This window comes from Haliaeetus albicilla, chromosome 12 (genome assembly GCF_947461875.1).
Source record: "Haliaeetus albicilla chromosome 12, bHalAlb1.1, whole genome shotgun sequence".
Lineage (NCBI taxonomy): Eukaryota > Metazoa > Chordata > Aves > Accipitriformes > Accipitridae > Haliaeetus > Haliaeetus albicilla.
Genome location: NC_091494.1, coordinates 34777489 through 34802833, shown reverse-complemented (window position 1 = coordinate 34802833; position 25345 = coordinate 34777489). Strand labels below are relative to the sequence as shown.

The following is a 25345-nucleotide window of genomic DNA, read 5'->3' as shown; positions in this document are numbered from 1 at the left end:
TGTCACCCCTGCTCAGCCCCTGAGGGACATGGGGCACCCTGGGACCACCTGGATCTTGGTGCTTCACACGAAGATGGGGGGGATTTTTTCCTATCAGGCAAACTGGGAAACCCAGGTCTGGTTCTGCGAGAGCAGAGCGGATGGAAATGCCCACCCAAGCCTTTCCCACTGGCGTCACAGTGCTGGTGGCAGCGGTGCCACCCGGCTGTGCGGCAGATGGGGCTTGTCACGGCGTCATCACCTGCCTGTCCCCGCTGCCCCCTGCCCTGGCTATCGAGGGGCTGGGAGACGGGGAACAGCACCCATTGCCCACCCGTGCCGTGCTCTGTGGCTGCCCCGTGCTCGGCCACTTTTGCAAACACAGGGATGCTCCTGCTCACCTCCAAGTCCACAGCCTGGGGAGCTGGGGGACCCCAGCTCCCATCCTCAGAGGCACTGGCAGCCCCAGATCCTGACCAAGCCACTCCAGCAGCACACAGACCCCTCCAGACATAACTATTAGTGGGAAATTTGTATTTTTACCCCCTTCAAGCGCTGTTTCCTCCTGCCCTCCCTCCCTCCTCGGCCAGCCTGCAGTGGGAAAGCATTAAGAAATAAAACAATATCAAATGCAATCAAAGGCAGGCTGGTGGGAGTTTGTCTTTTGGGGTTTCCTTCTCTTTTATTGCTTTCCCAAAGAATAAACATTTGGGAGGGCTCTGGGGTGATTTAGTGGAGCAGGAAAGGGCAGGAGGCTGGGAGCCGCCTGCTCCCTTTGGCAAATCTCATAGGATGATGGTCCAGCCTTGGGGATTTCCTTCCAGTAGAAATGACTGCCCAGTCAGATGATAAGGCTGGAAATAGCCTGGATTGATGGGGAGGCTGCTTCGCCCCTCGGCACTGGGGCTGGGGTCAGCGGGAGCTGCTGGGACAGGGGCTAGGGCAGAGGATGCTGCCGTGGAGAGGAGGAGGGATTGAAACAGAAGAATTTGCAGCAGCGCGGAGGAAGCGGTGACCTTTGAGAAGCAATCTTCCTCGCCTGCTGGTATTTATCCAGCCTTCCCAGTGGCTCCTTCTGCTGAGCCTGACCCGTAGGCGCAGGCCGGGCTGGGAGATGCTGGGCTGCCCTGGTGCTGAGCCGCAGTCCAGGGGTGGTTCTGGTTTGCGGAGCTGAATGCAACATTTACCACTGGAACAGCAGCTCTGCAAGAGCTTGAGCAGTCCTGCCCGCTGGGCGTCCTTGGGCAGGCGAGCTGGGAGGAGAAGCCATCCGTTTGTCCCCAAGCACCCCCCTTGCCTTGCCTCGCCTTGCCTGCCTCCCTGCCGGAGCTCAGACTGCAGGACAAGCTGTGCCCGGGCTCAGCGGCTCTATGCCTGGCTAGGCGGAGGCTGCAGCGCGTTGTTTATACCTGCACAGCCATCTGCATTCACCTTTGGAGAGGTTACCTGCCTGCCACCGGCACTGAGCCAAGCTGCATCCAGCAGCCGGGCTGGTGCGGGGAGCAGAGCTCTGAACCACAGCCCTCCATCAGCCCTGGCCCCTCTTAGCTGGGGGAGGGCTGGGGCCCAGGAGGCTTCAGCATCCCTCGATGCAGGACCCCAGGGGAGATGGGTGCTTGGTAGAGAGCAAGGTTGGACTGCCAAAACAGCCGCTTCCCCGGTGCATCCTTGTCAGCACCCGCATCCCTGCTGGCACCCTGTCTCTCCATAGGCACCCCAGGATCTGTAGGCACAACGTCTCTGCAGACACCCCAGTCCTGCAGGCACCCCTCTCTGTTGTCACCCCGACCCCTCTGCCGGCCTCTAGTCCCAAAGTGAACCATGCCACAGGTGGGTTTTCACGGAGGTGGGGGGCGGCCGCTGTCTCACTGACCCCTTGCCCAGCCATCAACACTAGAATTATTTTTTAACGCAGGTTCCCAAAGCTGACAGTACGATATCCAGGACCTGCTGCCTGCCTTTTGCACCCCCTCGTCACCCGCAGAGCCAGTACGGATGTCACCCGGTGCCCTGGCAGACACGGGCCAGGGATGCTCTGTCACAAGGGACAGAAAGCAGCTCGGCGGAAAGTGCCCGGCCGCATCCTGGCAGCAGGCAGCAGGCAGGGCACGGGCAGGGCGGCGAGCGGCAGGGCAGCCGACCCCAGCCCTGGCCCCAGGGAACAGCGGCAGCACCACGGGGCATGCAACGCCACGCATCTCCTGAAACCTCAAAATACATCTATAGCACTACATTATATGTAGACAGATATAAAATATATTGTTAAATCCTGAGTATAATCATAATTTGCTGGTAGCAGGGCCCTGAGTGATGCACGGCTCTTGGTTGGCAGATGAGGCAAGGGCTTTCCTAAATTTAAAATAAACCAATTTACCTGCCCGTGCACTGCTGGGGTTTTTGTGCAGCCAATTTTTTCATCTACCAAGAAAACAATAAAAATAAGTGGAATTGTTTGTAGTTATTTACTGAAGTATGTAAAGAAAGTAAATGAAAATCACATTACTGCTTAGAAAAGTATCCCCAAAACAAATCCTTCTGCTATATAAATATAAAACCACAACAATGTGGCGGAGCCTGATGATTATTTTATTTCAGGAGCTGTTTGGAACATCAGCCTCAAAACTGATCAAACATACAAACAGCAGCATCCGCGGCACAGTTTTCTAAAGCTTTCCCTTGAAGCAAATATACCTGTCAATTAATAAAACGGATTTGTAATAAACAGCAATAGATGTCCCATCTGTGTGGGGATGGGAATCCTCCCAGCAGCAAAGCTGTTTGGTTCGGGTGATCTTGTGATGTTCAATGCGCCGAGCGACGGGAATATGCTTTTTGCTGGTTTGTTCCCCAAAGAGAGGGGAGCCGGTGCTCGTTAACGTGGGGACGGCAATTGCCACCCCAGGCTAAGGCGCATCGACCCAGCAGCGAGCAGAAAGCAGAGGAAGGCTCCTCTCTCGGGCAGGGTGCCGGCTGTCTGGGTTCAGGTATCCGGGAGCACCTCGGTGCCTTCGGCGCTGCTGCCTCCGCCCGGGGGGTCCTGCAAAACCAGAGGGTGATTTGGCTGGGCTGGGGGCTGGGAGCCGTGTCCCACACCACCCCCAGGGTCCCTGGTAGCGGGGCCAAGTGCTTTTGGCCAGCTCCTGTGCATGGGGCAAGTGTGGTTTCCCAATCACCCCCACTCCCTTGGGTCCTAGGGGGGAGGAAGAGGAGGAGGAGAAGGCAGCCTGGCCCCCCCGAGAGCCATCATCTTCCTCCTCCTCCCGGCCCTCTCCCCCATCTTCCCTCTGCCCTCAGCTCTGCTCTCTCTCAAAAGTGCCTGGGAGAAGAGAAGCCTGGCTGTAAATCAACCAGGAGGATTTTTCAGTCTGAGATGTGCGGTCCCCCCCCCAGCGCTGTTATTTCATCTCTCGGCTGCCAAACTCCCGGGAATTAATCCCAGCCGGCGCTGACAGCGTTTACATTCAGCGCTGCTCAGATAAACCATATCAGCCGGCGCAGCTGAAGAGGAGCCGGGTGCGGAAGGAAGGGCCGGCTCCTGCTCAGTGTCAGCCCCGCCGGGGTGGGTGTTTTTCCTGCGTATTTTTCTTCCCCCAAGAGCTTTGCTCTGTGTGAGGAGCTGCCAAAACCCCTGCGCTGGTGAGGGTGGCCATAGGGCGGTTCATACAACAAAGCCTGGAGCTCCTGGCTCTTATCTCGGGGCAGATAACGGAGAAGAAGGGACATGTCCTTCAAGCCAGTGGGAGCCTGCAAGCTCCGTCTCCCGAGGCTTCGCACCCTGTACCGCCCAGGACACAAGAGAGGACTTCTCCTCACCGCCAGCTCCTGCAGGCTGGGTTTTAATAGGTATTTTTTCAGCACAGTTATTGCATATCCTCTTTTTTAATCTCCCTCGTGCAGATGTATTTTTGTCTGTCCCTCGCAGTAACCTCCTGGCTCTCCCCTTGGCTGTCACCAGGTGCCGGTGGGATATGGACACACGGTGGAGATGTGCCACGTCTGAGCCCACATCTGTACTGGGCTCATGGAACCATAATTCCCCCCAGCACATGGCAGGCGCTGGGCAAGGAGTGCTGGACCCCATGGCCAGCAGTGGGGGGCAGATGGGCTTTCCCGGGGCTGGACCACGGGAAGGAGACAGGCTGGGAGCACATCCCATGCCATGCCTTAGCTATCAAATTCCCCTCTCCCTCCACTCCCCAGCCCGTAAAACATCACCGGGGCCACCAAAGTGGTTTCTAAGAGCTGGATCTCCTCCGGCTCCCTTAGGCAAGGGTTGCCTCCTGGAAAGCAGCATCCCCAGGCTGTGACACTGGGAAACAAGACCGGTTTAGCCCCACCCTGGGCACAGGGAAGCAGGAGGGTGCGAGCCCATCACCCCTGTGCCAGGGCCAATTTTCCAGTGTGCTGTGAGCCTCATCCTCCCACCCTGTCTCCTTTTCCGCCAGCGCTTGCAGAGCACTGGCATGGCCGCGGGGTCCGGGTGACAGCGCGATCGTCACAGCCACCCCGAAGTGATGGGATCTGGGGGTAAATATTAGTACGAAGTGAAGGGCTGTGTACATATTTTCTCCCTGCAAGGTAATGCTGAAATTCCCGGCTCCTTTTCAACAAGCCATTGGAAAAAACGGCCCTGTGTCAGCGCCCTCCATCCACCGCTGGTTCTGGCTAGTCTCAGCCCAGCGTGCAAAGGTCTAAGAGCTTCAGGTCCCCACCGCAACCTCCCCGCTCCTGAGCCAGCCAGTCCTTTGGCTCGTGGTTTCCAAGCCAAGGTTTCCCATCTGGAGCATAGCAGCGTGCGGGCTTTGCTGACTGTTCGCTTCCGCCTGGAAGTGTATACAGGATGTGGTGGAGACTCCGAGCACAGCTTATTAATTGCATTAACAGCACCAAGCGGTTTTCCCCCCCGCCAAAAAGGCACAGCAGAAGACAGATTGAACCAGGCAGTTATTCCCCTCCCCAAGTGGGTTGGCCTTTAGTTCCCTTCTCCATGGCCGTGGCTGGTCGGGCTTGCTTTGGCTAAACTGTAGGGGAAGAAATAGGCTCCCCTTGCATGGCTACCCCAGTCCCTGTAGCTTGGGGACCCCAGATTAGCTGAAGTGCCTGCCCTCGCCAGAGCTACTCCACCACATGCAGGGCTGGAGAACATCACCGTTGTCCTCAGCCCAACAGCAGACAAGCCAGCATCAGGCTCCCCAAGACCCTGGGCAGACTCCAAGGCACCAATCTCTGCCCTCCTCCCTCTCAGACCCCACTGAGACCCCCCCCAGCCTCAGACCGGGGTCCTAAACTGGGATTGCTCCCCTTAAAATTGCTTGTGGCCAGGTGCTGGTGGTTTCTTCCACCCTGGTAGGATGAGCTTTCCCTTCCCTGAAAGCCCATTCTGACCTGTGCTGATGTACCTGGCATCAGTAGAGAGGAGCACAATAAAAAGGATTGCTCAGATTTCTTTTCCAAGCCTTGCATCCCACGGAAATGGGCTTATGGGACCATAACATGCATCTGTCTGTCTGTCCGTTCATCCTCTGCCAACAACTTTGGAAAGGTTGGCCAGTGTCAGCCAAATTTGACAGAGGTCTCAAGTACATCGCGGGCCTGTTTTGCAAAAGAGGGAGCTGGAAAGACCCATGGAGGGAAACCACGACACGAGCCAGCCGTGCTGGGACCCATCCCACTGCAACGTGATTCAGCCACAGCGCGAGGCACAGGAGGAGCTGCGTGGGACAGAGCCATGGAAAAGTTGGCTTCTGCTGCTCAGGGAGCTGTTTGTTATTTTTAAAGACTGGGAACTATCTCATAGTCCTTGACGGTCATGGTTGCTGCATCTTGTGGCCATCACCACTGCAGATTTCCTGTCCAGCTCTGTCCTGCTGCCTCCCGCAGTGGAGAGCAGCCTTTGTCTCGGTGCCTGCCCGGATTCACGTGCCGTGAAGGCTGCGCATCAGGCTTAGGATGTCTGTTAGGGCAAGTCCCTGGCCGGTCCCGTGCAGCTCATCCTTCCTGCATGCATTTTGGGCCGTCTGAGCTGGTGAAGGCACGGGAACAGCTCCTGATTCAGGGAGAGCCCCTGGAGGTTTGCACAACATACCTGAAAGCCAAGCAAAGAGCCCAGAGGAGGAGCAGACCTTCCCCTTCTCGCTTGAGCCCATTAGTAAGATACCTCTGGCCACCTTTACCACCCTTGGTGGAGAAGGGCAGTGAAGGACACGTCTCCTCCCTTTGCTGCTGCTTTCCAGCTGCAAAGCTCCCTCACTGGTGCCCCAGAGCGAGCAGGCACCCACAGACGTACCTGGACATGGGGCAGCCCCCCACATCCCCCCGACCTCCCCCCACTTTACAGCCACCCCACCAGAAAGAAACCAAGAAGAGCTGGAGGGGTTTGATTGATTTATCCACTGAAGATACAAGTTTCAGTTTAATAACACCATTCTGTCTGGGTACAAACATACTAAAAACCTACAAAAAGAAAAACAAGTTACACCCATCGTACACGAAACGGCATGTATAAAACCAGCACGGAAGCGCCGAGAAACACATACATGAACAGTATCCGCAGCAGTAACAGGAAAGACACGGAGTTACATCAGACCACGCCGGCTCATGTCTGTGGGTCACGGTGGGACTGGTTAAGACATACTAACAATTAGAGACAACTTCAGCTATGGAAAATAATTAGCGTCGCACTCTGTTAAATAGGCGGGTAGTTTTATCCCTCCCTTTCCGTAAGTTGGTCCAAGGTTAGCTCATGGGTTTCCCTTCCACCCATCTGTCTGGCATCGCTGGCCCCGAGCAGTCCTCGCACTGACATCAGTGCACCAGGGCGGCTTCCCTACGGCAAGGGGCAGGGAAGGCTGAGCTCTGGTGCCAGAGTCCAGCCAGCCGAAATCTGGTCCCCACTGAAGTCGCTGGGCACCTCCCCAGAGAGCGGGGAGACGCTGGGATCCCCTTTACTGGGGCAAACTGCAGCAAACTGGCAGAGGTGCAAGAGGATTCCCCCGGGAGAGCCTGCGGCTTGGCTGCCTCGGGGATTTGTCTTGCTATGAGAGAAGAGGAGGGTGGTGGCACAAGGTCCTTAGGGGTTCCTTGTCCAAACAGCTCTGGTGGCGTTGGGGTGTCTCTCCAGCTGGCTGGGTGTATATGGAGCTATACCTGCCTGGAGTGTTGGCCATAGGGAGGAGGGGACAGGGTGGACGGGATCTGTGTCCCATCCCAACCCAGTGCTTCCCATTCCCTCCAGCGTTGAGCTCCCTCTGACCAAACACAGCGTTGAACTTGGGGTGGGGAGACACAAGCTGGTTGATATGAGCAGGTGTCCCCAAAGAGAGCCAGGACAAGGTGCTCGGGGGGGACCACCCTGCCACAGGGACACCAAATCCCCCCGCTCACGTGGCATTCATCTGCTGCTGGCAGGGGGCACAAAGACTTTCCCACCCCGGTCAAGGGTCCAAGCCCAGCCCTGATGCTAATGTAGAGGTACTGGCTGAGCCAGGGGCCGGATCCTGCCCTGGTTACAGGGGCAGCAGCTCTCAGGTGAGCTTGGCTGGCTTGCACAGGGGCAGCCGCAACAGCACGGCCATCAGAGAAGAGCAGAGTGAACAGGAGTAGTCCAGCAGCATTCCTGGGGAAGGTGAATGGGGCTGGGGGACATGGGGGTCTCCACAGGGAAGGGGAGAGACTGGCTGGTCCCCAGCATGTGCTGGCACCATGCCCTGAGCCCCCAGCTTCTCACCCGTGAATTCTGGGGGAACAGCATTGCGAGTCGGTCCCTACCTGCCACATTTAAGGAGAGCAAAGCTGAGCCCAAAGCTTGCATGGGCAGCACCCCTATCTCAGCCCAAGTGTACCGGGAGGTGAAATGTTGAGTCCCAGCGAGCAGGGCCTGAAGGAAAGGGGAGATAAAGGGGTCCCCAGCCGGCTGCGGTGGGTTCAGGGGGGAGCAACAGGGCTGGCGGTAACAGGGAGCAGCTGTGCAGGCGTGTGCACCGGAGAGCCACGCTCAGAGCCAGGACCTGGCCTCCCTTTCTGCTCTTCCACACAGCATTTATCAGCCTTGTCACTCTGGAATGTTTTTTTTTCTCCCCTTTTTCTGTTCATTTTCATCTCTCCCCAGATGAGAATTTTCCCTGATTTAAGCAATGCCTGCTCTGCTGCGGGCGGCGAAGAGGGGGCGTTCGCTTTATCTCTGTCTCTTCCCCTTGCGAGCTCTGCCCCAGCCGCCCTCCTTGCTTCATTTTACTTCCTACAGAGCTGATAAAAATAAACATGGGTTTGTTTGCATATATTTGACTGGCCTGCAATTTGGCTGATGGGGGAGCTCCTCGAGGGACAGCAGCTGCACGCATCTGGATTTGCTTTAGAAAAATGTGCCTGGAAAAAAAACCCAAGCCCAGGACACGCACATGTGGGCGCACAAGGTCATGGGTCAGTTTTTTCTAGGGAGGCAAAAAAAAGAAAAGAAGAAACCAAGCCCCCTTCAAAGGTGAGGTGGGGGGACCTCACTGCTGCTCCCCCAAATCCAAGGCACTCAGGTGGGTCAGGTATGAACATGGGGACTTTCCAGCCACCCCAAAATCACTTCGCCCTCTAAGTGTGACCAAGCCCAATTTTGGTTGTGGGAGGGAGGAGGAAGGGTTTGCACTAAAAAATAAAAATTCCCACCTGGAGAATATTAACCTCAAAGGTTAATGTGTGAACTTTGTCTAAAGATGAAACATCCCTGGCCCAGCATCTGCAGAGCACAGGGAGTACATGAACTCATTGAAAATACATGCCGCTGGCCCTGAGGTTTTGGCAGAAATCGGTGGAGTTGTGCTCGTGAGAGTCCCGTGATGCACCCAAAGAATACCTAACACTCTTACTCCAAGTCATCGCTCTCCAGTCTTGCACTGGAGCAAAGTCAATGGCTGAACAGGTCTTTTCCCCTCTGCACGGGCCTAATCCTGACCCTGGCCAGCAGCTGCCATTTGAAGGATGCCTCCGCCAACTGCACAAGGGATTAGCAGCTGCTTTGACATTCGGATGTGAGCCAGAGGCATCAGCTGCTGGCACCTTCATGAGTGCAGGCTGGTAGGCTGAATTTTGAGGGTGCTGACTCTAAATGACAGCCCACCCCAACAGCAAAGCAGCATCACTTGTCACACTGTGTCCGTCCGTTCCTTTTATAAACCCCTTGACCTTGCATGCTGCCATGCCAAGGACAGCCATGCCTCAAGTGGTTATTTCCACCCAACCCTCTATGCACACCCAGAACGTGCTGTTGCTCCTGGCTCCGTTGCTCCTCTCCACCTGCTTTGTTGTGGGACATAGGGAGGACAGAACTGCAAGGCCAGAGGGAGCAGCTATAGTGGCATTAGTGGAGTCCTGGGGCTATTCTGGGACTAACTCTGGTCCCAGGGCTCCGCAGGAAGGCAAAGGAGCACTGAGGAATGCAGCCAAGAGGTTTAGACCCCTCCCCAAAACCCACTACCCAGAGCCAGGGCACCAGGTGACGGCACAAACTCCTGGCTGCATCTAACAAAGCTCAAAGGAACAGGAGAAGACATTTCCCCCCCAAGCACACCACCCCTCCTGCTTTGAGCAGTGGTCCCCAGGGTCACTGCCCAGCAGTGGGCTGTGCCAGCATCTTGCCATGAGCGATGGAAGGGGCAGGGCTGGGGTCCAGGGGTTTGCCCATCTGTACAGGCTCCAACGGATCCTGAGCAGAAACCTGCTGTTACAGCCGGCAGAGGAAAGGGGGAAACCCCAGTGAGAGCTTTTCTGGGAGCGAGTACCCAGTGCTGGCCACCCCCCAGGTGGTGCCAAGGCTGGGGAGCAGAGGAGCCCCTTGGCATGGCAGCAAAACGCCAGAAACAGGGAAGAAAAAAACCCCTATTCCCTGGGGATGATTAAAAGCACAGATGAACTGTCTGTGGGTGAGCAAAGCAGGAGTTTCTGGCTGGCTGCTCCAGAGGAGGGAGGTCAGCCCTGGGGAGAGTGACTGCTGCCCCCTCCAGCAGTGTCCCCGCAGCAGCGGGGGGGGGGATGTCCCCAAGGCAGCCACAGGGATCCCAGCCAGGGACTGTGGGCTCACTGCCTGTCAAGCTGACATCCAGGAGAGGAGCTGGTCTCTCCCGGAAAGCTGCCAGCTCTCCAGGGCAGTAAGTGGAGTGAGGCCAGAGGAAATCTCAGAAGGGAACACGCCTCCCACTTCAGTAGGTAACATTGCCCTTAATGCTAGAGCTCTAAAAATAACAGAGACATTTTGGGAAATACTGGGTGGCAAGGATGCCAAAGCTTCCTAGCACATCTGATGCTTCATCCCCAGTCCTTTGGGAATCAGTCCCATAAATCCTATAAATCCAAGCACATGTGTGCAGGAGGCAACAGGGCTGCTCTTCCTCCCCTTTTCATAACCGAAGGGGAAACTGAGGCAGAAACCAAGCAGACTCACCCACAGCTTCAGGAGGAGTCAGTGTCGGAGGCAGGATAAGTGCTGCGAGCCCTGCAGCCATGTCTCATTTCAGGGGGGAGAGCCCTTTGCCAGGCACAGGCAGGAGTGCTGCTGGCCCCCGAGGAGGGACGCAGCTCCTGCGTGGGTTGATTTCAACCAGGCACTTTATTTGAAGGAGCCCAGTTTCACCAAGAGGGCAGGAATATGCTCTATGTAACAACTTATTTACTAATTTGAACAGAGCAGGGACCTTTCTTCGCACCCAGGAATCCCTCCTGCTATGTCCACTTCATCTTTCCCCCTCCTGATCACAGCCTGAACCCCTTTCTCACCAAGCAGGGCAGAGCTGCCCCAGTCCTGCATCCCTGCACTACCCTGCTGCTGGCTGCTGGACAGACCGACCTACGGACACCAGCTCCCAGGGCGATGGCACAACATATGCCACCCAAGCCCGTCCTCATGCATGTCCCTGCTGCCCATGGGAACTGAAGGGAGCCAGGTGGGCTTACCAGCTCCCTGCATCTGGCACAGAGATCCCACCTACGTGCCGTGCTCTGAGCCACGAGTGGAGGCAGCCCAAAGGCATCCCCCTTCTTCCCCACTCTCTTATGCTGGGGGAGCACGTTTCTCCCACCCCCTTGCTCCCTCCAGCCCCCGGAGGGTTTGCAACAGCCAGCCAAGGAGAGGGACTGGGGGTGACAGGAGAGGAGAGGGCTGCTGCCAGCCCACGGTGCAGCGTGATGGACAGCCGAGAGCAGCTCCGGCCATGGCCATCAGCCCTGCCACCCTGTCAGGGGAGTAGAGAAAGTGCAAAGCAAAGCGTTTTCGCTGCCAGCCAGGCAGCCGGAGGTCCCCATAAGCATCGTGCCCCCAAAAGCAAGGAGCCAAGTTTACCTGGGGGCTTTGCATGGAAAACGAGGGTCGTATTGTTTGTCAGTGAACGGGGCTGCAGGTCACTGCTGCGCAGCTTGTGCAAGGGACTTTGAGATGGCACGAGCAAGGTGGAGGATTTGGGAGGTGGTGATGGACACGCCAGGACAGTAAGATGGAGCCAACAACCAATGCTGTCCCCTCGCGCTCTGCATCCCCTTCCAGCGTCCCCTGCAACTGCTTCACCCCAACCCACCCCCACCCTTCACGGTTCTATTGTTTTGGCTTATTTAGTTTGTTTTTAAACCCCATGGAGATCAAATTGTGACTTGGCAGCTAACAGAGCTGGCCCTACCGGGCTCCCTAGACTGAGCGAAGATCTTGAGAAGAGACCAGAGTGAAGTCCTGGGGTGAGCGAAGCCCTCCCTGCCCCTCGCCTGGCCCCGCTGGCCGCTCACAGGGTGGCGGTGGGGTACTGCGCCCAGCCCACCTCCTTGTACGCCGCCGTCACGTGGGTGTAGATGAGGGTCCTCATCTTGGTCCAGGCACCGTGCGCCTCCGGGGTGAAGTCGTTGGCGTATTCTTCAGCAATGACCTCCAGCATGACACCAGTGAGTTTCTGGAGGCAGGCGGACAGCCAAGGATTAGTAACTCTGCAGGGAGCAGCTAACAGCAAATTTAGCTTTTTCCTACAAAACCAATTTAACCCTGTTGCTGAGTTTGGGGAATGACAACCCTGTGTGGGACAGACAGATGTTCGGGAGGTCTGTTGACACCCCAGGGAACAGATGGGACAGGTAGCCTGGGCAGGGGGGAGGCTGACACCCAGGCACCATGGAGTGCTGCTTGCAGGTTCAAGCATCTCCCTAATTTGGGCACCTCAAATTTAGTCCCTTCTATCATGCTTGGTTTCTGAAAGAAGGGACATATGACCGCAACCATGCCAGAGGGGGCTGCCAGCAGGATGCAGGCAGGCTTCCCCGGGCAGGGCGAGGTACTTGGTGCTTCAGCGTTGGCTGCGTTTGGGAACGGTGGTCTGCGTGGGACAGCATCCAGCATCGCAGTAGGACACTGCAGCCACGTGGGGAGCAACCCCAGCGACCAGCCAACCTCCTCTGGGTGAGGACAGACAGCACCGGCTCGCCACGCATCCCTCTTTCCTGCTCTCTTCCCAATTTCTAAAGCATCCCAGAGATTTTTTTTTTTTTGCTTCTATCCTTTACCTTAAAGTAGATGGGCTCCACTTTGTGCTTGAGGGCATGCGCCTTGCCCACCAGGGCCAGAACAGAGGACACCTTTTCGGAGTCATTGAGGTTCTCCACCACAGTGTTAATGGCACCCATGACCCGCCGAGCGTGCTTACGCAGTTGCAAGCTCCTCTCCATCTCCAATGGGTCCTCCATGTGCTTGAACTGGCTGAAGTACTGCTTGGCCGAGGGGAAGTTGACAAAAAACCTTCAAGAAAGAATAGACATAAAACACCATCAGGAAGGTGAGAGCAGGCTGAGAGGTTAAAGCAAAGCTTGGAAGGCGGGGAGATGCTTGAAACCACCCCCTTGCATCTAACACAGCTAACATTGGTTTTCTCATTGAACCCCCCAGAAGCTGTGGCATTCAGCTGCCTAAAAATCAGCAGGTTAATGCTTTTCTCCCCAACCTTCCCTATCTGCTACAAGGGCATCACAGCTGGATATTCATCTACAAAGCAGAGGCAAGAGTGAGTTCTTGATACCCAGAGACTTCACCCAGGCATGCCAGATGCTCTATACATGCCCACATACATCAAAATATCATGTCCTGTCTCAGAGAGCCAGTGAAGAGCATGAAAACCTCTCTTCATGCCAGCCAACATCTCCCTGTCCCTCTTCCCCAGTCCCACAGCAGCTTCCTGGCCCCATGGGCTTTATTCCTGCATTGCCACCCAAAATAGTCTCCCCCTGCGCAGGATGTCCCCACATTTCACAGATCAGCCCCACCAGAGTGTCCAGCAAGATCTCAGCCCTGAGCTCATATCACTGCTCATCTACACCAGGAGCTGGTTTCCCCAGCACGAAGATGCCTCAAACACCCAGCCAGCGCCTCTGAGGGGCTGGGGACCCTCTTTTCTGTGGGATGAAGTCAACCCCAGTGAAATGTGGGTGAAGCGAGTGAAGCTGTGGATGCAGCTGATGTGCTAAGCTTCCTGGGGAGTTGGAGGGCTGGCAGGTTTGAAGGGCACAAGGTGACAGGGCACAGGGCTGGGGCTACCAATGCCAACACCACCAATGCCAGCGTTGCAGCCAGTCACTCTCAGCAGCTGGGGCTGACACTCGAGTTGCATTAACCACCCCATTTACACAGGAGAGAACCACATCAGCATTTGCTGCTCCCTTTCACCCAGCTCCCTCTCTCCAACAGGGCTCTCCCTGCCTCCTCCTGGGCTCCCCTTTCCTTGGACCAGTGAAGGATGCTCAGGAGGTGGCAGACAGCTCCCCGGGCTGTCCCCCACCATCCCCGGCTCCAGACAGACTGCCTCCTCCCCTCTCCCAGGCTGCTGTAACCCCCTCCCCAAGCACCATCCCAAAACACATGAACCCATCCCACCCCTTTTCCCAACCATCACTACCTCCCTCCAGGACCGGGTGGGATCCTCTTCCGCACTCACCACTCCACAGATAATCACAATATTGAGGACCAGGCTTGTGTACCACTTCGGTATCCTTCTTCCCCCCCCCCTTCCTTCCCCCGCTCCCTTGGCTTGCGAAAGCTTGGGGGCATTGCCAAGGAAGTGGCGTGAAGCAGCGCCTGGAGTGCACCGCCACTTCTGTTGCTTCCCCGAGGCATCTGGGATTCATCAGATGGCCCAAAATAGGGTTTGGAGGTGTGAGGAGTAAGTGGCGGAAAGGGTGTGGGAGGAAGGAAGGTGGAAGAGGGAGACAAGGTGTTGCTTTTAAAACCCAGAGGGGACCCGTGACAAAACTCCTCTTGTTATTGTGCAGCCTCCCCCCCCAGCAAAGCTCCTCCTGACACATCTGGTTCCTGTCAGGAGAAATCATTCCTGGGCCCGTCTGTCTCCAGCTCTTGTCGCCACAGAGATGCTCGGTCCGTACCCTTCAGCTCGGAGCTGTCAGAGGTGGTCGGGGATGGACACAGGTCCCCTGGCTGGGGGATGGAGCCTGCTGGGTCCATGGAGATAGCACCAGGATTCAAGATTTCTGCCTCAAGCATTTCCCAACAGAAGAACAAATGTTCTTCTCTGTTTTAATGGGACTATTTTTTCCATCTGGCCCCAGCATCCTTGTCCCCCCCATCCCTCCCCACCTCTGCACAAGCTGCTGCAGCCCCCAAGCCCGCAGCTCCAGCCGGCCCTTGAGATCAACGCCCTCCACCTATCAACAGCAAACACCCCGCCGAGGTCAGAGCTACGGGTTTTGCCATCCCTGCTAGCAGATCTCTCCCCCCCCATCCTCCAGCTCTGGCAGGCATCCCCCCTGGGTGCTGGGAGCAGGGGGTGCTGCTGGAAGCAGGACCTGCTGCCCACAGCCTACCCCAATGCAGGGGATGGAGGCTGCCAGCCAGGCAATGCATGCCTAAGCCTCTGAATCCCAAACCATCAGAAGTTCCTTGAAAAGCCTTATTTGATCTCAGCTCAAGGGCATGATGCTGTGAAGACCCAGGGAATGAGTTGAGAAAAATACCTGGTCTGAGCCTGGCTCTTTCGGCACAAGGGGTACAGCAAGGGGGAACCGACCCCTGCATCGCCAGGAATCGCAGCATCCCCCCACCAGGAGAAGGGCCAAAAGGAGCCGCTGGAGCCGATGCCCTTCAGGAACAGGGGCTTCACGCCTCTCCCATGGCATCACCTCCACCTCTCTGCCGCTTTCAGCCAGCTACACTGGGAGCAAAGATTGATCAAACCCCCAAAATCCCTAAGCTGGGCGAGACCAGGCCAGCAAAGGATCCAAATATTTGGTTTCCAACCTTTCCCCACTTTGCAGACCCTCAAGGTGATGCACCCACGGGAGCTGAGCCCAGCAGTTTTCCTAAGGGACCTGCAAGAGGGACGGCAGTGGTGCCGGAGGGATGTAAAACCAGCAAAGCCCCCGCTCACATGCTCAACCCCATGTGCTGTCTGCTCACTTTCATCCACGGAGAATTGAAACAGGGGAGCTCAAATCATCTTTGCTTCAAGTGGAAAAGCAAATCCGTGGCCGGCCAGAGACCTGCAGCTGTCTCTCCTTGGCCAGTGTCTCTCTGCAGGGCTGGAGAAAGGCAGGCGCCTGCAGCAAGAACTTCTGGCCTAGAGCAAATATTTGACTTGTCGAACCAAGAAAAAGAGGGAAGGAGGCTCGCTCAGTGGTAGTTGTTAATAAACAGAGAAGATTAATTTAACACAAAGGTTAAATATAACCAGAGGAAAGAAGAAAAAATAAAGGAAGAAATAAAATAACTCAAACAATAGTGAATTAGAAGAGGTGTCAGTTGGGGTTTTTCCATCTACAGAACATTTTTTGAGAATTCAAACATCTCAGGCTCTGGAATTTTGTTGGCTCATTGTGTGTGTGTGTTTGGGCTCTTATTCTTCATCGGAGCCATTAAAAAGATGATATTTACCATTGCATATCACGCAAAATTATGATTGATAGGAACCAGATGCCTGCATACCGATCTCATTAAATTTCTTTTTAAGTGATTCCATTCTGCATCCACTAATTTGCACTCTGCGAGCTACATCTGGACCCAATGGACAGGATGTCAGGATTGCTTTTCCTCTCTCTTTTGCCCTTTTAACAACTTTAAGGACACAACCATTCCCAGTAGCAGAGCCAAAGGAAATAATTAAGGTGCAAAACCACTGCAGTCACTGGGAACATATTTTCTGTTTGGGAGGAGAGACACCATGTCTCCTCCCACCTCCCCCATCGTTCTCCCTCTACCCAGACCCTACAGAGCAAACACTGCACGGAGGAAATCTTCAAGCCCAGCCATCTCCTTCCTTCCCCAGCTGGAAAAAGGACACCTGGGTGCTGCTCACTTGCTCCCCTTGAGCACCTAAACCCTTGATGCTTCACTTACCTTGTTTGCAAGCTGCAGGGAAAAATTGCTAGTGAGCCCTCGAAGCTGCTGGGAGGCTTCAGCTGAACCCCCAGCCAGAACTTGTAGACTTTTTTTGCTAGATTTTCCTACCAATGCTTTCATGTTTTCTCTCGCCTCATCCCTCTACGTGGGAGAAACTCTCTCTAACGCAGCCTGGAGTCTCTCTGCGTCCCTTTTCAAACCCCTCCTTCCAACTCCTTTCTGCTCGGGTGCCTACAAAGCAGCTGATAATGGGTAGGCAGGTGGTGTGTGGTGCTGCTATTTATTATGCTGAGGGCTGCCTCACCACTTCGCCTGCACGTTCGCCCTGCTCCTCCCAGCCACCTGTAGTCTACCATCCTATTTTCAGGCTGGGGCAGGGGTGCTGGATGCTGCCTGTGTTTACAGCTCCCAGCCCAAGGTGAGAAAGGTCTCGGTCATGTCAATGCCACCACTCAGAAAGACAGAAAAAGGCAAATCTAATTGGAGTAAGGAGAGGATGGTGCCTGCTTGCCTCCGCAGCACAGCTCTGTGTCCTCTCTCCGAGGGCTCAGGGATGGGTGGAGGTGATGGTGGGCAGCATCTCCAGCTCCAGTGTGGGAGGGCTGGAGGGAGAAGGGCCAAGCCCTCAGTCCACACGCTGATGCTAAATTCAACTTCTACAGCTGAGGGAGAAGAGGTGTAGCTGGCCTTCCTCCAGGTGAAGCCCACATCCCGCTGCAAAGCCTCGGGAGCAGACTCCAGCACAACACTGAGCTGTGCTCGGAGGCCGTGATGCCCCGGGCACTGCAGAGCCCCAGGGCAGAGGATCCGGGACACCCCACTGAGGCTGGGAGAGGACCCAGCAGCAAAGATGCAGCCAAATACATTTGGGCACAAGCTAGCAACCCCCAGGGGCACGTCCTGCTCGCTTGTGCGTGCATGGCTCACACCTCCAAGTCTTCATTGCTGTTGTCTTCCCCTACCACATATGTGGATTCAGCCCAAAGCCCGTTGGCTGCATAGATGAGCTGTTAGGCTAGGGGTAAAGACAGCTTTCATCAGATAAATGAATTAACAGTGCCAAAGTGGCTTTCCCGCAAGACTCCAGTTTCCTACGGCCCTTGCAATCCCCTTCACTCAGTGCCTTCATCCACAGCATCATCCTCATCCTCCACACATGTGTCCCTGCCCCTCTCCGCTGCCAAACCTCTGTCCCTGCCCACGTCCTTGCCTGCTGGGTGCAAGCAGCATGCAGGGAGAGCCGCGTCGGCCCCCTCCACCCCACCACCAGCATCTCCCCCCGCACTGGGCACCCTTCCTATATCTCTGCCGAGCAGGGTCAGTGTGGCTCAGCAGGGTCCGTGGGCATTAGGAAACGATGCTAAAACGTGACTCTTGCCTCCAAGGCAGATAAGTAGTGAGGATGGAGCTTGCTGGAGCCCAGCTGCATGTCCCCGACCCCCAGGGACAGCAGGGAAGACAACTCCCAGCCAGGTGGAGAAGGGGTAACCCAGATTCACAAGGACGTGGTCCCTGTGCCAGAACCTGCCCTCCATCCAGCAAAATCGGGAACCTGATTTTTGTCAGCATCCACCACCGCCTCTTCTCTCCAACGCTCCCGTGCTGATTTCCAGCAGCCCTGGCTCGGCATTACCAGCGGCTCTGCTGGCCGCTCGCCCCCGGTGCTGTGCTCCAGCAGGATTGCCAGCCAGCCAGCCAGCACTCCCCGTTCCCCAGCCGTGCTCAGAGCCTGCCAGCCTGGTGAGGGCTGTCCTGACATTTCCCTGCCTTTAATGAGCGCTGAAACTCCGCAGACGGGTGCTCGCCGAGCTGCGTTCGGAGGTACAGCCCCGCTCCGCTGCAGCAGACTTGTTAATGGAGCTGGTTAGCAGAGCGGAGACCTGGCCCTTGCCTCCTGCTCCAGGGGAGGGATTTTCAGGGCTGGTACCGACCGACACATCCAGCATGTCCTCAGCCATAGCCAGGGAAACCATCCGGGGAGAGCGTTCAACCCCCACTGTGCTTTTGCTTCCCTTGGCCAGGGATGTCCTTGCAGCTTTTGGGGCGTCGAGTGGGATCTTTCAGCCCCGCATGGCTCGCAAGTGATGCGAGGGCAGCCCTGGGACAGGGGACATGGGAAAGGCTCTTCTCAGGTCACCCCAAGAGCCGCTGGCAGCCCCAAGGCTGTGGCCAGTGCGGGATGTGCCGCAGGGATCCTTGCACAGCCGCCTTGGCTGTGAAGCAGCCAAAAGGGCTCGTTCCAGGTGCTGCGATCAGGGAGAAAACACAGCCATATGAAAAGGGGCTGTTTCTAGACAGAGCTTATTAAACCCCCCCTTGCCCCCTTCACTGCTCACGGAGGGGGCTGTTGTTTTGGAAAATGTTCCTCATGCATGTCCTTGTCAGCAGAGCAGAGTCCTGCTCCTCTCCGGCTCTCCATGTCTCCAGAAAAACATCTCTCCAGCTTAACCACAATGATTTGCAAGTGTGTGACAAGCCGTGGGACAGGGACATCACTGCACAGAGTGTCAGCCTTTTCATTGGGCCCCTTTTCAAAGCAAGATATTGCAGCAAGGGGATCTCTCTGAGCTGCTTTGCTCTGAAATTTACCCATCAGCAGCCAGGAATGGACCCCATCCCTATGGACACCTCCACAAAACATATGTTGGCTTTGGGGGTAGCTGCAAAATCATTCTTTAAATGCCATTTTTGGGTGGATTCAACCCATTTTTTTAGATTCAGCTGGGAAAAAAAGGGTTTTCTGCATAGCCAGATTCATTACTCAGGCTCTTTGCTGTTTTAACCTAAAACTTACAATAATGTCTAGCATCCAAGGAGTGCTTTTACGTTTCAAAGCTCGTTGCGAAGTGTCTGAACCCAGGTGTGTTAGCTCAGACTAAGCAGCTGTCGAAATCTGTGGGCCTGATTCTGCATTGGCAATCCTTTTGCTTTCCCTCCTACACCTCCTGAGAGGGAAAGAGCACATCAGGGGTGACGGAGAAGGTAACAATTTTTGGAATCTGGAAAGCTGGTGAGTCTGGAGCAGAGATGGAGGGAACAGTGGTGGAGAAACCCCACAGACATGGCACAGCCTGCGGTGGTTGTGGCAGGTTGCATTGCCTGCGCTTGGCACAGCATTAACATTTGGTGTGGATCTGCCTGGGAGCTAACAGAAACTCTCCCTGGCTTTTATCCCCTGATGGGATCCATTAAGTGTTGTGGTCCCACATCTGTGACCGCGGTACGTGTGTGGGTGTGGGAGCGAACGCATGTGATGGTCAGGATAGGCTGCGGTTTTAGCCCTGGCATCCCTGGCTTAGTCGGGGTCTTCAAAGGAGCGAGGGACCCGAGCCCCCGCTGATGCTCTCCCCTGCTCGCCTGGGTGCTCTCAGCCCCTGCGTGCCGTGGTGGGTGAGCCGCGGGCGGGCTGAACCATGCGGGTGCTTGCGTCCCCCAACACGGTCTTGGAGAGTGGGGTATTGGCAATAAACCATTGTGAGGGCGTTAGAGAAAGGGGGGTGCTTGGGGAGCAACGGCCACGTGCTCAGAGGGCTCTTGTGCCATGCAGCGAGGGCTAATGCAGATGCCAGAGCTGCTGAAGGCTGCCCTGCTTCCCTCGCACGCCTGGGCTCCCCTGCTGCGAGCTCTCTAGCGAGGGGTGTTTTTAAAAAAGGACCGATTCCTAAATTGCAGATGGGGAAACTGAGGCACAGCAATGAGCCCGGGGGCATGGAGAGGCTACGGGTAAGCTGCAGCCCAGGGCTCCCAGCTGCGTTGGCCGGCAGGTCCGCTTGGGAGTGACCCAGCTGATGCTCACAGCCCCAGATGTGCAGGTCGAGGCTCCAGCTCCAGCTCCAGCAAGGGTTAAAGCAGCAGCTGCGAGACAGAGCTGCTGCAGAGGCCCCTGAGCTCCCCAGGAGGAAGATGAGCATGGCAAGGAGACTGTGCTTCCTCCTGCGTGAGGCTCCCCCACCGAGGAAATTGTCAATTAGCGACATAGTTGTAACCACACAGCACAGATTCCCATGATCTGCTGGCTGCTCAGCCAGAAGTCCCCATTATTCGTGTTTATGTCCCCTGGGAGCCCAGAGGCCCTGCGAGATCAGGACTCCACTGGGCTGCTGGCAGGACCGCAGGGGTTTATTATGGCTTCAAGCACGAGCAGCAGCCACGAGGGCTGGGAACCCGATGCCTGGTTCTGTGCCTCAGTTTCCCTATCTGCAAAGCATGGAAAGGCTGGGGGTGGAGGGGGAGCTTGCTGGGCAGGGGCTGAAGGAGGGGCAGAGGGAGCTGAACCGGGTTCCTGCAGAACGCCGGCACTGCAGCCCTCCCCATTACTGCCTTTTGGGTGGGCATCGCTGCCCCCCTGCCTCTGACAGAATCAGGCCCCAGATTCATTTTGACCCTTTATTTCCAGAGGTGCTGCAAACCCCCAGCCCTTCCCACATGGGAAAAAGGCATTCCCTGCCCTCAGCAGCTCCAAAGGGACAGAGAGGGGATGGAGCAGGAAAGCACGGAGAAACCCACTGCCACCAGACACAGGCAACTCCCCGGTCGCAACACCGACGACAGAAATGTGGCTGCTGACAGATCTGCCTGCTTTTACTAGTCTGCACAGCGGGGTTGCACCAAAGGGGGGACCTACAGCCGTGCATCCCCCTTCCCTCTGCCCGGCCACCCTTGTGCACACCACTTTCTGCCTCAGTTTCCCTAGCAAGACGATGAGCAACACCAGCCCCGTACCAGTGAAGCACGGAGTCTGGCCGGGGCAGCTCTCAGCCCCCGGCACGTTGCATGTGCATGCACCCAAAAGCGTGCTGGGCAGGTCAGCTCACACCATACCGGTGGCTGCTCACCGTCCTCTCCCCAGCCCCGACCTCTGGAGCTGCTGAATCATGTCTTGGGAAGCGGCTGCCGCCTGCCCGCGCCGCCCGGGCTCCCGGCGGCCTCCACGCATGACCCACTTCTCCCGGCGGCTGATGCCAGCTGGGAAACGCAGCCGGGAGAGCGGCGGCCGCCGGTGCTTCCAACCCTGGCCAGGTCTGCCCTGCTTTCACCAGGAGCGAGCTTCCCTGGGGAGCTCTGGTTGGGCTCGTCGGAGCTCGGTGCGGGGGGAGCAGGGCTCAGGGCAGCAGCATGAAGCCCTCTTTGGGGATGGGGTTTGGTGCTGAGGGGCCAGTTCGGCCACCGGAGCCATGGCACCGGGATGCAGGCAGGGTGCACTGCTCCAGCTGGGGCTGTTGGAGGGGATGGTAGCTCTCCCAAATTACACTGCCATCCCTGGGGACATGCACCAAAAGTCCAGACCTCACTTTAAGCATCCCAAGGAAGCTCTGGCTGAGGGAGCGGGTGGTGGGTTTGGGTGGGATGTGCCAGGGCATGTGCCATGGCCAAGCATGTAAAGGCTCCCAAGGAGCCAGGTTTCACCCTAGGAGCCAGCTCAGTCCTGCCCTGTTGGCACAGCGGGGGAAAAGCCCTCAACATGGTGCCACAACTATCCCTGGAAAAAAAAAACCCTGGACCAGAAACTTCTACTGGGAAAGTTTGAGTCGGGACCAGAGCTCGGCCACATGGTCTCCTCTGCTGCACCTCGCTGCCCCAGCCCTGCTCTGAGCCCGACTGCACACAGGGACACCAAAAGCAATGAACTGCTCTGGGTGAATCCCCCGTGGCATTGCCACGAGTACCTTGGTGCCAGCCACGGGCACCCGGCCACCCTCCCTGTGCTCACAGGCAGGGGGGCACCCAGCTGCGCTTGCGGATGGGGCCATGGCATGACCTGGGTGCTGGGCAAGGAGCTGGTCATGCACAGTTGCTGGGCAAGCCCCGTGCTAAAGCTCATGGGATGGGGAAAAGGGCAATTTTGCATCCCCTAGACCTCTGCCGTGTGCAGGCTTCAAACCCAGCCCAGGTGGGTTTGGTGTCCCCAGGCGTGGGGCTGTCGCACCTCCAGACCACCCCTGGCAGCTACATGGAGCGGGGCTGCGAGGGAATGGGCTCAGCCATCAGCTGGTTCTGAGAGAAGGAAATGTTTGAGGAGGCGGAGAGGGGACTCAAATGTCATTTTGGATTCTCTGCGGTGGGGTCTTGCTAGGAAAATCCAGTTGCAGTGCTGGCAGCGAGCCTGGAGGGGAACCAGCTCTGCTCTCTGCACGTCTGGGGAGCCTCTGCTCTCTGCAGATCCCGTGGGCTCAGGGCGTTAGCTCTCAGCCTCTTGGAAAACTTTCGGATGATTATCAATAAACAGCGCATCCATCCAAGGGGTTCTCCGAGCACCCACAGTTCCCTGCTGCCAGGAGCAAAATGGGAAGGACACAACCCAGTCTCCTGTCTCCTATCTGGGGTGCCTGGGGTTGGGTCCAGGTGGGAGCCTGACCAGGGAGATCCCTGCCTTGCTGGTCCCCGGGATGGGTGGTGGGAGCTTTGTCTCTCCGGAGAGCATCTTTGCTGTTTGCCGACAGGTCAGCGCGGGCATCTCGCCTGCCCCTCTCCTCACCTTGCCTGTCCTCCTCTCCCCTCTTAAATAAGGGAAACGGCTTGCTGGCGCTGCACCCCACCGATACCCCAAACTCCCGGCATCCGCAGGACCCCGTGGGATTCCCGCTCAGCGCTTTCCCGGGGTACCCGGCCAAGGGTCGCCCGCCGCAGACAACGCAAGAAAACCCACCTGCCTCTGTTCCCCACCTCAAGAGCATCTCCCCTGTTTTGGTTTCAGGCACAGACACGGGGCTCATGAGCTGCCCGTCTCTGCCGCACAGCCCCACGCCGTCGGGCGATGCTCCGCACCCCGCTCCCGGGGCGGCTGGGTCCTTGCCCCCCCCTGCTGCCCCCCTTCTCCTGCCCGTGCCCCCCACACCCCCCTTCCACCGCCAACTTCAGCGCTCTCCTTCCCGCCGACGCTGCCGCCGGAGGGACAGATGGTGCCCTCGGAGACACACCTGCTTGGGTTTTATCTTGGCTCCCAACTTGCATTATTTCACCCGCCAGCCTGCTACGTACCGATGCCATCCGCACGCAGCTAACTCGGGGGGGGGGGGGTGTTGTAAAAAAAAAAAAATACCCCCAACCCACCCAAGCCCGGTGCTGCTCTCCCGCCACCTCTGCCACCCCCCCCAGCTCCGTCCACGGGCTAAGGTGACCTTTGCGAGGGAAGCAGCTTCCCCCAAAGTCCCCGGCAAGGCTCCCCCCGCTCCCCCCGCCGCCGCCACCCGGCTCAAAGGTGTGGAAATCAGAGGAGTGCTGTGAAACCCTCCCTGCTCCCAGCCAGCGAATACACCCAGCCAGCTCCCCACTCGCTGTCATTCATTTCAGTTCAGTTATATATATTGTTCTGCCTCTTTCTCAGCTATAAAGAGATTTAGTTGGATTTGCTGCCCCCTTTTTTTGTTTGTTTTTTAAATACCTGATAAGTATGGAGACCCCAACGTCCTCGCAGTTTGCATATACTCTGCTCCATGTCTCTTGAATAACCTTTTTTTCTGCGTCTGAAATCTCTTCACTTCTTTCCCATCTCTCAATCTCCATTTCTCCCTGGACTTTCTCCATGAAAAACAGCCGGCACAATCCTCCGGGAAGCCAGGAGGAGATGAAGAGAGATGTGTGTGAGCGGGTATATCCTGCGAGAAGAGACAAGGTGTTTGCTCAGCGGCCGTGCGGGTGCTGGCGGCTCTGCCGACGTGTGGATGTATACGTGTGTGTGCGAGCGCGGCTGCCTGTCGGCGTGTTTATATATGTAATTTAAAAAAATATCCTGGAGGTATGATGCATGCGATTAGATTTCAGATCTCCTAGTGCTGTCCATGGCTGTAGTTAGCTTCAGCTCGCCTCGGATGTGTGTGGCTGACTGATGGGGAACTGCCTAAAAGTAAAATATTCAAAGGCATTGCAAGACCAGCCTCTTTACCAACGTGTGAACGTGAGCTCACTTTCTCCCTCTCTCCTCCTCTCTCCCACTCCTCCCTCCTTCCCTTTTTTTTTTTCTCTCCGAAAGGGAGGGATGAGGGAGATGTTCTGGGCAACATCAGGATGGTGCTGGGGGGGCAGGGGGAAGGTAGGACTGGAAGTTTTTATTTTCAGCACTTGTCAATAGCTCAGAGGAAATTCAGAATCAAAAGTGCAGAGTTAAAGTTATCCCAACCGCTGGCTGCGCTGAGCAATGCCTCGGCTCTCCCCCCTGCACTCCCTTATTTTGCAGGCAGTTGTGTTTTGAAGGACAGACCCTTGTTTGCCTCTGATTCTTGGGCTGCACGGAGAGTCGGGGCGAGAGGGGAGCGCGAGGCACCCCCACCAGCGAGCATCTCTCTGCCACCCAAAAGAGATCATGGTCTGTCCCACGGGGACTTTTTTAATGATGAGAATTTGCTCTCCCTTCTCATGGCAGGACCCAGTTGAAAGGGATCCAGAGTTAAGGCACTCGTGAAATGAATATATTATTGTTGTTCTGCAATTGCATCGCTCCTGGTAGCGTCTTGGCAGGGATGAGGAGCGCGGGAACACCTCCACGCCAGGTTTCCCGCTGCCTTCGTGTGTGCGCTTTTGGGCTGTTTTTTACCCAAATGCCATTTCCAGCTCCCAGAAAAACCAGCATATTAAACCCGCAGCACAGTCCATTTGCACAGAGAGAAGGAAAATACTACAGAGACTTGTAATAACCGACAATCCCCCAGAGGGGGATCAGAGACAAGAGAAGCAGCCTGGTGTGCACAGCCGCCTCCCGCACCCGCTGTGCACCCTGGCAGGGCAGACAGACAGACAGACAGACAGGCTGAGGTTAGACACCCAGGCAGGCAGCGGCTGGGGGGTGGCTGAGCCCCTTTGGGGGCTGGAGCTTTGTTATTGCGGATCTGGCGAGGCTTTTTGCTGTATTTCTCCTCCAAACCAACCTCGGCCACCTCCCCGTTAACAGCAGCCAGACCGGCGGTGTCAGCAAATTTGCTCTTGCAGATCTAACGAGAGCTGGCAGAGAAGATGCTGCCCACAGGTCCCCCACTGTGGGTCCCCTACCAAATTTGTGCTGGGACAGACCGGGGGCCC

General features: G+C 56.5%; 1 protein-coding gene across 1 annotated transcript; it reads right to left on the bottom strand.

The window, feature by feature from the left end:
* Nucleotides 1–2544: 2544 nt before the first annotated feature.
* CYGB (cytoglobin) lies at nucleotides 2545–24230 on the bottom strand. Its single transcript, XM_069798993.1, has 4 exons — nucleotides 23715–24230; nucleotides 12499–12730; nucleotides 11766–11894; nucleotides 2545–3016 (listed from the first exon to the last, which is right to left on the bottom strand). Exons 1-4 carry the CDS (start codon nucleotides 23855–23857, stop codon nucleotides 2960–2962), a joined length of 561 nt encoding a protein of 186 aa, XP_069655094.1. The 5' UTR covers nucleotides 23858–24230; the 3' UTR covers nucleotides 2545–2959.
* Nucleotides 24231–25345: the final 1115 nt, after the last annotated feature.